General features: G+C 45.0%; 1 protein-coding gene across 2 annotated transcripts; it reads left to right on the forward strand.

The window, feature by feature from the left end:
* Positions 1–420: 420 nt before the first annotated feature.
* On the forward strand, positions 421–8,680 carry golga7 (golgin A7). Of its 2 annotated transcripts, none has more exons than XM_047015335.1 (6): positions 421–520; positions 1,377–1,502; positions 3,781–3,933; positions 4,613–4,714; positions 5,810–5,859; positions 7,203–8,680. In XM_047015335.1, exons 1-5 carry the CDS (start codon positions 512–514, stop codon positions 5,846–5,848), a joined length of 429 nt encoding a protein of 142 aa, XP_046871291.1. In that variant the 5' UTR covers positions 421–511; the 3' UTR covers positions 5,849–5,859; positions 7,203–8,680. The 2 variants fall into 2 exon arrangements, with proteins under 2 accessions (XP_046871291.1, XP_046871292.1); XM_047015336.1 differs by having other exon boundaries at positions 8,243–8,680.
* The last annotated feature ends 3,682 nt before the right edge of the window (positions 8,681–12,362 follow it).

The raw sequence follows: 12,362 nt of genomic DNA on the forward strand, positions 1-12,362 counted from the left end.
GTCTATTTTTGTACAATTTTGTATGATAAAGTTTTTTGTCGTTGGAAAAAGTGAATTACAGAAAGCTCAGAGGATGGCCGTCTGTCTTCAAAATGTTTTTAACTCTTCTTCAGAATCATTTAATTTTAAGATAATAAACCTAATGAGACTAACAACAAAACATTTTCACAAGATAAACACTGTTTCTAATCACATTAATATGATTGTGGATACTAGATTGGAGTAAATCAGTCCGCAGACTTTACAAAACTAAAGGTTCAATGTATTCTGGTCCTGGTCTTGGTTAATGAGATGTCTTATATTCAATTTTCCATGAGCTCCGAAGAAGGCTGAATTTGTGAAGTAATGAAATACTCCTGGTTCCTCACACGTTATAACGAACAGCCACCGAGACCATTCACGTGGAACCAAGAAAGCTCTCTCCTTCTTACCCGGACACGTTATCCAGACGCACAAAGTAGCACTAGCTGATGAGGATAAACAAGAGTCAGCTGTCACAGAAGCCGTCAACATGGCAGAGGTAAGGACTAAGAAAGCTAATAAGTGGTTGCAATCGTTTTATTCCATAATTGACAAACATTGCTTCAACCACACAATTTATTAGTAATCTTACGATTTGTTGTTGTTGTTAGATAATGTGTTTTATCTAGCTATTTCACTGGGGTTACTTGAGCTACAACGTTTAAGGGGCACTACTAGTAGAGCTAGCCTAGCTAGTTACAGTGCTGTATTAGCTAGAGCTAGTCCGCTCACAATATCACGACTTATCAAATCTGTCATTTAGTTAGCTACTATCTAATTTTTTTAAATTATCAATACGTTCCATATTGTCGGTTGTCCTTAGCAAGGTTTCTTGAAATATTCTAAACAAGCACATAGTGGTAGAGATAATTGGCTATAGCTAACTTTAGCTGCTACGAGTACAACGCTTTAGTAGTCAATGCTAGTTATCAACATTTCTGATAACCAGCCTAGCTAGTGGAGCTAACGATTTAAAAAAAGAAATGCATACGGTTTGTATATAACACCAAAGTGTTATGCTATCAAATGACTGTTAAATTATAGATTACAAAGAAAAAATTGCTGTATATTTGAAAATCTAGCTACCTAGCACAAGCTGTATGATAGTTCACCGTGAAGACGGAACTACTACTACCTTCACCCCCCCTCCACCCCCTCACACTTTCAAAGTCTTCTAGCCATAGTTTCCTGTGTTTGTTGTGTGTTTGTTGTGGTGGTGTTGGTTGTCGTGTGCCATTCATGAATCAGTTTCATTGATTGACAACTTTTAAGCATTCTTCAATTATAGCTTTGTTACGCAAATGTAGGTAGGCCTTTTGATACATCTTTTTTTGACACGTCTTTACCCTCTCCAGACTCACAGCTTGCAGGACATGAGGCAGCCGCCAGCCATCTCGGCCAAAGTGTTCATCCAGAGAGACTACACCAATGGCACTGTCTGCCAGTTCCAGACCAAGTTCCCCTCTGAGCTGGAGACCAGGGTACAGTACACACATTGAACATCAAATCAAATGTATTTGTACAAACCTTTTTAGAAGCGATGTTGCAGAGGGCTTCACATACGCCCATGGAACTGCTCCTCCACCAAGGAACCCCTCAAGGAAGACGAGGATAATAGCTGGGAGAAACCTTGGGAGGAGCAATTCAGTGAGGCATCCCCTCCTCCAGAGACGGTTAACCTGTTAAATATACCAATCAGTCATGTGTCATTAACGCCACATAATGTCCATAGGTGTTAGACTCCTATGGGTTTGTTAAGTTAAACACTCCAGTAAAGGCTGGAGATTCTACGGTTCTGTTTTTTATCCTCACTTGAACTTCCTAGTCTGCGAGTTGCACAAACGGTTTGAATTCCAGGACTTGGGAATGATCCAAGGAGGGAAGCGCTAGTCTCTGAGGCTAAACAGACTCTTGCTCCGTGCCACATGAAAGAACGTGCGAGCAAAACGGTTCAGAGTTCGCAGGACCAAAAGCGCCATTTTGCCATGCGCTGACCACATGAAAGCTTAGCTTTGTAACTCTGTAAGCCCAGCACTTTTACGTTTCCTCTCGAGTGGGTGGTCTCTAGCACACTTGTTTTCCTGTTGGATGCACAGCAGTGTACACACACACACACACACACAGTGTCCCAAATTAGAACCACTGGAGAAACAGAGGCTGTCTCTCCATGGAGTCAACATCAACAGTACCTTGTCATAAATTAAAACCCCCTCCAACATTTTCTTCCACTGGATTCCAGTGCTGTATAACAAATGGGCTCTGCAGTGCACTGCCAAGACATTAAGAGAGCTTTTATTTATTTTTCCTCTGTTGAGAGGGGTTTCAAGTTTCAATCCTGGAAGAAATGTTCTACCATCCCTAAACTCAATTTTAGTCCTCTAATTCTCTATAATCATTTTCTGGATTGGGTGAACTAAATGAGGATGCACAACATTTCTGGTCTGTTGATTTATTATTATAGGTTGTACATTCTTTTTTTTTTTCTCTCTCTTTTTTTTGGGGGGGGGGGAGGGGGTGAGACATAACGTGTGGAAAAGCAGTGATATTTTACCGTGTTTGGCAAATACAGAGCACTGAGTCAGGACGGCGACAAAAATGACTAGCGCAATTCAAACATCTTCCACCCCCACTTACGCAATGATTTTTTTTTGTGCTCTTGACAGTGTACCACGCATACTTAAAATTCACTGGTCAAGATTAGCATGTCTAATAGCTCTACATGGAATACCAAACAATACTATCTAATGTTCTAATGGGTTAGGGTTAGTAATGTTCTCTCCCAGGGCTGTACTTTCTCCCTGTTCCTGGAATGCAAAAACAAAAACGCTCTGTGCGTCCGACGTAATGGAAAGATGCTCGGATGCAGCAATGTGGTTTGAATCGTGGATGGTTGGATGAGAGAACCGAGAGGCAGAACAAAGAGCTGCTAATGGTGGGCACCAGATTCCTACACTGAGACCACTTATGTGCTGGAGCTTGTTGCTGCGCCATTCCTTGGGCACACGATGGAGCAGAACTTGGAGGGCGTTCCGAGGCCCAGGAGAGCCCTACTCTTTGCGGGTTTGGTCTCCAGGGTCTCGGTGAGCCGCCTCCCATGTTTGCTGACTCATCACGGTGTGGGACCCACTCAGAGGGACCAGGTCAGGCTCGCACTGTCGCCCAGGCTCACTGTCGCCCAGCCACCCATTCACGCTGTCACACAGATGCCGTCACACTGACACCCAGTCACACTATCACCCAGTCAAATGGGCCCAGTCCCACACCCTCCTCCGCCTCCCTTCTCCTCTCAACGTGCGTGAGGAGGGCCTATGGGAGGGGGGAGGGGGGGGGGGGGGGAGTATAGCTACACTGCCTCTTTCAACTGGTCTGTAATAGGGGGAGTGTGATTACATGGCCACATCGTCTTTCGCATATAAGTCATACAAGCAGTCAGCGCTGGTTCGGTGGAAACTCTGGCCAGATGAATGTGTTCCCCTGATGAGATCTTCCCCCCCGCTGCCCCTGGTGTGTCCTGCAGGGTAGAACGTGAAAACATGCGGTGAGCATCCAGCCAAGGTTTCCTCATCATTAACGGAGCGGAGAAAGACGCTGCGTCCTCTTTTAAAATGGAAGAAAAAGCTCCATTCTGCGAATCCGAGCGTATGCGCGTATAGCAAGGGAGGGCGCAAAAAAACAAATGCTCTTACACGCCGACGTTCATCTGACGACTCGGCGTGGATGTTCTAATGGGGCCTACCGTGTGGGGTTTGTGAGTTGCAGATTGACAAGCAGCAGTTTGAGGAGACTGTGCGGACGTTGAACAACCTGTACCTGGAGGCTGAGAAGCTGGGAGGCCAGTCGTACCTGGAGGGCTGTCTTGCCTGCCTCACCGCCTACACCATCTTCCTCTGCATGGAGACCCACTATGAGAAGGTTAGGCTCGCACTCTTGCCAGTAGGAGGATTGATGAAAGAAGGTTATAGCACATATTCTTTTTTACTTTTGCATTGGTTACTCGAATGTACATCCTCTGAGTTGTCTCTGTAGAAGTTCCAAACTTTTTTTCAATTCGGCTGAGGCCTGTGTTTGATTTATAGAAGCTGAAGGTCCTTCTAGCATGTTCCATCCTGCAGCAGCCCAGTCTGTCAGTCGTACTTCCTGTTCTCAAAGCTCTGGATTGGAACAGACAGGAATGTGGGAGAACATATTTTGGCTTGATTTGTTTTTAATGGTGGACCATAAGGATGGAAATTTTGTTATTTGAGATGACTAGTCAAGTTAGTTTTGTTGAAAGGAAATCGACTGCCGATATCCAGGCACAATACCAGAAAGTCTTTCACCCGTGTTACGACCCATGAGGGTCGAGGGTGAGAGAACTTCGGTCAACGGCCTCTAAAGTTCTTGCTTCAGCACACTGGCCGTCTTCATCTACAGAGAACTCAAGAGACTGGGGGGGGGGGGGGGGGGTGAGGTTGTTTCCTATGACGCGATTGGTTGGAGTACAGCCAATCACCTAACCCTTCAGAGTTTAAATGGGACAGGCAAGAGAACTGAATGTGACTTGTGATGAGATGGAAAATCTGTTGCTCTTCTGTTTTTGGCCTCGTGGCAGGTCCTGAAGAAGATCGCCAAGTACATCCAGGAGCAGAACGATAAGATCTACGCTCCGAGGGGTCTCCTCCTCACCGACCCCATAGAGAGAGGCCTCAGAGTTGTATCCTATCTGTTCAACTCGACCCACGACCAGCAAGCACATCCAACTGTTGTTAATTACAACACTAGGAAAATCTGACCCCTGCATTCTCCGGCATCCATGTCAGAATAGCCCCGTCCAGCACGATTGGAAACGGGGCGGGTTTTTCCTAATGCATTTGGAGGCTTTAAAAACAGAAAAAAAGATTTGGATCTGAAGAAACTGATTAGCTCGTGGTGGTAAACAGAGAAATTCTAGCTGATGTTCATATGATAACAAAGCTGGGATTGATATCATTCAGGTCCTGCTCTACTGGGCTGATGTGCTAAAACAATAGAGTTTGGTGTGTGTGCGCGTGTCTGTGTATGCACCCTGTGTCTGCGTGCATGTGTGTGTGCATGCCTGCAGATTTGTGTGTGTGTGTGGTTTCCAGTGCTCTGTGCTCCCCTCCACCACTGCTTCCTGGTAATGGAAGCCAGCCGTGCAGCCTCCAGCCAGAACTGTGTGGTACGTACGGTTGCACTATAATAACCCGATAAAAGTGACATGTAATCCATCGCATCTGCATAAAATCTGAGGGCGCCGAAATGCCTCTGCTCTCCCAAGTGTGTGTGTTTATGTGTGGGGGCGTCAACGTGCGAGCGCAGGTGCGTGCCTGGGTGACTAGGCTCGACATTCCACCTGATGGTTCCAGGGAGTGGTAGGGCTCACGGCTGGTGGGGTGATCGAGAGATACGACCGGACTTGTTTGCAACCGAGGCTGGGTCATGTGGCCTGGGCCCGTCACCCAGGGACTGTTGGTTTGCTGACTGCTGTGGCAGGGCGGGGGGGGGGGGGGGCTGGAGATTGACGGGAATGTCACACCTTCACCCCACCAAACACACCACTCACCCCCCCCCCCCCCCCCCTCCCCTCCCAGTACACAGGGACCTCTGTGATTGTCACCTCTGGCTGTGGGGGGTGGATGAAGCCTGTTGGCTTCCGAACCAAATGGTGTCAGCATAGCCAAGTAGCTGTTAATGACATACTGTAGTGAAAGGACGTTGGGGGCTAATGACCTCCTACTGTATTTGAAATGCTCCGGTTCCGTTTTCTTAACTCGCCAACTTCGTCAAGGTTGAGATCACCATCTTTGAAGACCACATGGGAAGATAAAAGACCAATGGGTGAGTGTTCTAAAGTTGCCAACCTTAACCGTAAAAACGGGATGTGTCTCGGAAAGAAATGTCTGAAATGTTTCTCTTGATTTGTCCAAATGGTAAGATTGAGTAAAATGATTAAGTGTGCATCATTTAGGCTCAGTGAGGAATCCCTAATTACTCTCCTGCTGTGTTAAGTCAGTGAAGCAATGGGGGTTCTCTTATTCAGTATCACTCTGATTCCTCAGTCCCCGCCGGATGGATTTCTTACCCAAAACAGTTTCATGTTCAGAAACCTCTGATTTCCATCTCTCACATTCATCTCCTCCCTCTCAATATCTCAACAGTCTTTTCCACCGTTATAATTTATTACATGTGACAAACGGACATCATTTTCCCCATTAAGAGTTTACATTTTTTCTCTCCTTGAGGGCGATAGTTCTGCCACGAAGACGCTGGAGCTCGTCTCTGCCAGCAGATGATGAGAGACCCTCGCGTCTTAACTCTTCAGTTATCCCCCCCCCTCCCGTGCCTCTCAGATAGCACTGTCCCTGTCGAGTCTCCCGGCCTCTGGTGATGCAGAACACTGCTTGTTCTGTGTACCTCAGGTGCCGCAGCCCCTATGGGACAAAGTGAACGGAGAGATTAATCTTCCCATGTCCAAAAATTCCTGCCTGGTTCCTCTACGCATATACATGTCTCGTTGAGGAATGTAAACTGGATTTTTGGGGGGGTACATTTTTATAAGTAGCTGTTGAGAGATGAGTGCCCTGGATCTTGGCCATGGTCATAGCAAGGGTAAACTACACTCAAGGAGGGAGACTATGTAAAGTTGCTCACCATCTAGCCTTCCCAGGCACAGAATGGGCAAGATGTGCTATTTTCCCCCCTCCTCCTTTCTCCTTCTCTCCTAGTCCCTCTCTCTACCCCTCTTCGCTCCAACTCCCCCTCTCTCCTCCATGGTTCGAAGCCCCAGCGGCACAGAGGAGCTGTCCTGGAATTTTACAGTTCAGGTTGAAGTATGAGACGAATCGTCCCCCGGTGTAATGACCCCAGCCGGTACTGTAGGAAAACAGACCTACAGCAGGAGAATAGCTGTAAAATAAGTCATTTAGAGTCAACCAAATGGTCCTCTCCACCCGTCCTCCCGACCTCAGACGATGAGGTCGTTGAGGTCGTTGAAATCGTCCCTCAGTCTGTCAACTTCATGTCCCTGGCCCAGCCTGTGAGAACAGGCTCCTACAAATCCTTAGCTTTTGGCCCACAATTCTATGTTTTTTTTTATGGACAGGCCTGCCAAAATGGTGATAGCGGGCAACGACTTGTTTGTATTGTTTGCGTGTCTGACATCCATGCCGTTTTCCCGGCAGATCGGATTCCCGCGTGCGTGTGGACCTTCGGAGGCTGGTTGTGTTCGACAGCGCGTGGGGATGTCACCTCCTCGACCGCCACGGAGGCCCGCCCCGCCTCGCTCTCTCCCTCCTGGGCCCCTTCCCCCCCCCCCCATACACCGCATCCTCCCTCACTGCTCATCGTAAGCCGTCAAGGTTTTGATTCAGAAGTCCTTAGGATTGGTTCGTGCCGACCTGCCCAGCTTTCATCAACCCATCCATAGGAGCGGTGGGAGGGAGGAAGGAACTAACTTTTGAGGATTCGGACTGCGTTTTTACGATTTTAGCGAATGTGGCCGAGGATTTAAATCTTCACTTCTGCGTCTAAACAATCTGTCCTGTTCGCCGCTAACTACCCTAACTTGTGTATGTACAGTAATGGCCGTCTTACTCCTTTTTAAATGCAATACTTAGGCTGTGCTTTGTTTTGAGCGGCCCCTTTTGAGCATCCACATCGATCAAATGAACTGCTTCCTAGGGATTGGGATGTTTTAAGTCGAAGGAAGAAGGTTGTTTGTTTAAGTGTGGCTCCACACACAAGGGCACCCTCCAAACGAAGTAGCCTAAATATTCCATGTAAGAATGCGTTCTGTTATCTGTAATCCATCTTTGTCCAAGTTTCACATTTCAAATACCCCCCCATCATGCATTCTGCATGTTTTCCCCCAAAAAAATTAAGCACCATGGTTCTTTAGTTTGTGTAGTAAACTGTACATGTCCTCACCTGTGCCATGCATAGGATACAGTGACTGTTGGTTTTGTCGTGCTTTCTCGTGTAGTAATTGTACTCATCATGATGCCTTTGACCGAAGCAGAGAAGTGCTCTTGATAGACAGTGCCTGTATTGGCTGTGAATATTGCCTCGTAGTAAGTTCAAAGTTGGGTGCAGTCCGGTGTATTGTAATATTTATCTTATTAGAGTTAGCTTTGTTCTACGGTTGATGGCAAGCATTACAAACTGAAAAGGATTCCTGTCCGAGGCCCACCTCGCAAACCTCTTGATTCTTAATGTGTTTCAGATAAAGGACTTGGTTGAGAAATCTCAGCTCATGTTATTGAACACTCCCAGCCAAAACGAGATTGAAAAGTGCTCACTGTTGCTTTGCGACTATAATGTGTTTTGAATGTGAAATATTTTATCTGAAATAAAATATCTCAAGATTTTGCAAGTAATTTATCGCTACCAAAATATAAAGTTACAGATTTTATGGAGACTTTGAGAGATGATGGTTTATGGAAGGCACTGCTAAAGCATTCACATTACCTATAATTATAATGTACATATGATTGTGTGTTCTGTTAAATAATGATGAATGATGACTCTTGATTTCATTTGGCCTTTTTAACTTTTCTGTTAATTGAGAAATTATAACCTTTTATATGTTCTTTTTTTTCACAAGTTCACAAGCAAACTCTTCTTAATCTGTGTATTGTATCAATAAAGAAACTGAAATATTTTCAGATTATGAATTGTATTTAAAAAAGGTGGCTCACATATCTCCAGAAATGATTATCCGTTTCCTTTCTAATCAATTTCTGCATATAATGGCTAGTACAACCATGTTAATCGTATCTCCACATACCTAATTTGAACACAAGAAGTTCTAGTAAAGCCTTCCCACCTTGATTTAGAGAGGGAAAATACCTAACAGAGGGTCTTGGAATAACACCAGGACTTTACTGAAGCTGCTCTCACTTCAAGGCAATATTTTCTCCTGTCCACAAGAATTATTAGCGTAGGACTAGACCTGCCTAAATCCTCTGAAAAATGCTTTCTCACAGCTAAGAAATATCATAAGCAGGAAGCCATGTTGGAGTGGATATCCAGGAAGGTCATCTGGCTGAGTGCCCCCGTCTGCCCAGCAGATTGGAAGGACTGCGACCTGATCACCTGTTCCTTCTGCTCTCCCAGGAACAGCAAAAGAAAGTGACCGGTGAACCATATACCCTCCAGTTTTTTTTCACCGTACCCGGACTATTCAGCCGGCCTCACACATAATTGCTTTTCCCCTTAACCTTTTATCACATGAATGCCGTTCTTTGTTCCCCCGCAGAGCAGGAGATTTTCCCTGAGCGTGTCTAGTCAACCGAATGTCTGTCGTTACCGACTGAACTCCGTCTCAAGTTACCCGTGACATTCCCTCGATAGCACTGCCCAGTCGGTGGTCTCTGTCTGCACTCCGCAAAGCAAGCCAGATCCTTAGCCGTGCACGTAAATGCGCATGAGAAGAGATTGTGTGTGTTTGTGTGTTAAAGGGGCAATTGACTGGGTTTTTTGGGTATTTCACACTGTTCCTTAAGGTCTCCGAATAGGGTATGTAACATTGGTTGGGTTGAAAATGGCCCGGGTGCTGTTCTATGCCCTCTTACAGATCGTCTGAAATGTTCCCGGGAAAAAACACTAGCTTTTCTCCTTTTATGGTATGCTCATTAATATTTAGATAAGCTGCGCGCTGATTGGTTGGTTATCAACGAGTGAAGCTGGGAGCAAAAACGCAACACGGCCAACAGCAGCACTCGCTGAAACACTGAAGTTGGAGACTTGAAATAAAAACGCGCAAATAAATCTATTGTGTCTACACAACACTGTTTTCAACAGATTTACTATATAACATTTGAAATGATAACATTACTTGTTTCCACTTCTGTTGTTGAAGCAAACTGGATTGACTTAGGTGGGTAGAACATTAGGCTACAGCTTAGCAACCAAACGTTGTTGCAATCGTGATTCTACTCGGCTTCAGTTAGCTAGCTAGGCTAGCTCTAGATATCTTGCTGTAAAATAACATGACAAAGATCTGGACAAACATGCATCGTGAATTGTCGATTTTCATTACACAGGTTATTTATTTGAATGAAACACAGTCAGGAACATGAATCAACGTTAGCCCCATTGCCAATAAACTAGGCTAAATTATTACACATTCTATGCTCTTGCATTAACTAGCAAGCTAAACTTGTTAACATGCCTACAGTCTAGGTGTTACTAGTAACAGTTACTAGCAATGCTAATGTATCCTGTATCTAAAACCTGCCTTTCTCCAGTTCTTTCAAATAGATTATCTAGACAGGCGTTAGCAATAAGCCAGACTGCAGTTCGTTTTCTGGCTATTTTTCGGAAGCTTCCCTTCTAATGCCGACTACAGCTAGTCTAGCTAGAGTCATTTGATGTGTGTAGAAACGTATTTAGCATTCTACCTGGTATGCTATATACAGGAAACGTTAGCATTGCTAATAACTGTTAGCACAACATCTTACTGTCCTTATAGCTTGCGGTTGCAATGAGCATACGTTGGAACAGCACCTCCTTTCCAGGTTCAGCTTCCTAGCATATCCTGCTTGAAATTGTCCAAGGTTGTCAAAACGGTCTTGGGTGAAATGTTCAGAGCAAATGAATGATTGAGTGTCGAACTTCGCCTGGATCTTCATAGACAACAGCAGCCATGCCTGTTGAATGTTTGGCTCCTTCGGAAGACTGTAAGTGTTAGCCTTCCCTGTACAGCCTGGAACACAGCATTTACAACCGTGGTCCATAATCAATATCCTTGTTATAATTCAAAACGTTCTTCTTTGTAATTCCTTATAAGTAGCCTACACAGAGCAGCGCGCAGCTAAACTAGTATCGGAGATAGACGCTACCTCTGGTTGGTCTGGATGTAAATTCTGGGGCGTGACAAAGATACAGACCAGAGCCAATAAGAGGGCGATCACCGGTCCTACGTAGGACCGGTGGCTTTGTTGAAAAGCTAGCGTTTTACAGCCAATTTTTTTCTTTTTGAGATTTGAATAGGAAAGAGGTGTCAATAGACTTTGATATTCACGGTATGTTCAGTTTACCCTCCGAACTGTCTTTTTCAACAATGACAAGGTAAAATCGGTTTTGCAGTCAATTGCCCCTTTAAGAGAGTAAAGACTGCGTGGACTCTCTGGTTTGGTTTCCGTCTCAAGATGTCTTCATGCACCGTTAGTAGAAGCAGACATGGGCTAGTGGAGGGAGTGCACCAAGCAGATGGGTGGTCTTGGTAGGGGACTGAACAAACACTTGGCTAGGCTGTGTACCAAACATCTAATCAGTCAGGGAGAGTGAAAAGCGAGAGTGTCGAAGCTGATAGGTGTAATTTATGTTCACGGATGAATCACGCCTCACAGCCAGGGCATGCATGACTTGGCCTAAATGCAGTATTTCTGCCAGAGACTTGCATATTTGTCTTAGCTCGACAAGCCTCGCAGCTCTCTCGACAACAACAGAGCTTTTGAGAGTGGCCCTGCTGGTCTTACTCTGGTGTGCAATGCAGGTTTGTTGACATTAACACAAGTGACTGTCCAAACACAGAGGAATAGAACCTGGATTAATTCCAACCCTACCCATGTTTCTCTCTCTCTCTTTGCTTCTCTCTCTTTGTCTCTCCTTTTCTTTCTCGTTCTCCAGTCTGCTCCTGTCCTTCACAGCAGTTAGGTATAACTTAGGGCAAAACTAAACTTGGCATTAGGCGTATCTCACAGCTTCAAGCCTGAAGCCTTCTCGCAATTTACAACTACTGTAAATCACTTCCTTTATGGACTACTGTATATATCATCATGAATCATGAATGTCTACTGTACTTTCAACTGGATTGGGTTGGCTGCACCAAGCTGCATTTAACCCACAGCTATGTATCCTTACTTGAGCATTTGACTTGACAAGGGCAGTCGATTTATCATGGAAAGTGAAATAGAGAATAACCATAATAGTTACGTTAAACTACAAGAATGAAATACATGGGACGCAAAGAAAACTGGAAAAAACTGTAGTGTGTTTAATTGACCAGAGGGTGGCAGTCAAAGACCACTTATTTTACTTTTGATTTGTTTCTTCTTGGAATCGTTTCATTGAAATAATTATTTTGGATATCCAGGATTAGCTGTTGATACATACTGAAACAATTATACATTTACATTTAGTCATTTAGCAGACGCTCTTACCCAGAGCGACTTACAGTAAGTACAGGGACATTTTCCCCGAGGCAAGTAGGGTGAAGTACACAACATCCCAAGGACCCAAGGACACAACATCATTTGACACGGCGGGGAACCGGTTACCTTCTGATTACTAGCCCGACTCCCTCACCGCTCAGCCATCTGACTCCCCATACATACATC

Source organism: Hypomesus transpacificus, unplaced genomic scaffold, assembly GCF_021917145.1.
Source record: "Hypomesus transpacificus isolate Combined female unplaced genomic scaffold, fHypTra1 scaffold_30, whole genome shotgun sequence".
NCBI classification, from domain to species: Eukaryota; Metazoa; Chordata; class Actinopteri; order Osmeriformes; family Osmeridae; genus Hypomesus; species Hypomesus transpacificus.

Excerpts from the sequence above, each read along its gene's own strand:
- golga7 (XM_047015335.1), top strand. Across the intron at positions 1,503-3,780 it reads CCTCTGAGCTGGAGACCAGG|ATTGACAAGCAGCAGTTTGA; the intron begins GTACAGTACACA and ends TGTGAGTTGCAG. Across the intron at positions 3,934-4,612 it reads TGGAGACCCACTATGAGAAG|GTCCTGAAGAAGATCGCCAA; the intron begins GTTAGGCTCGCA and ends GCCTCGTGGCAG.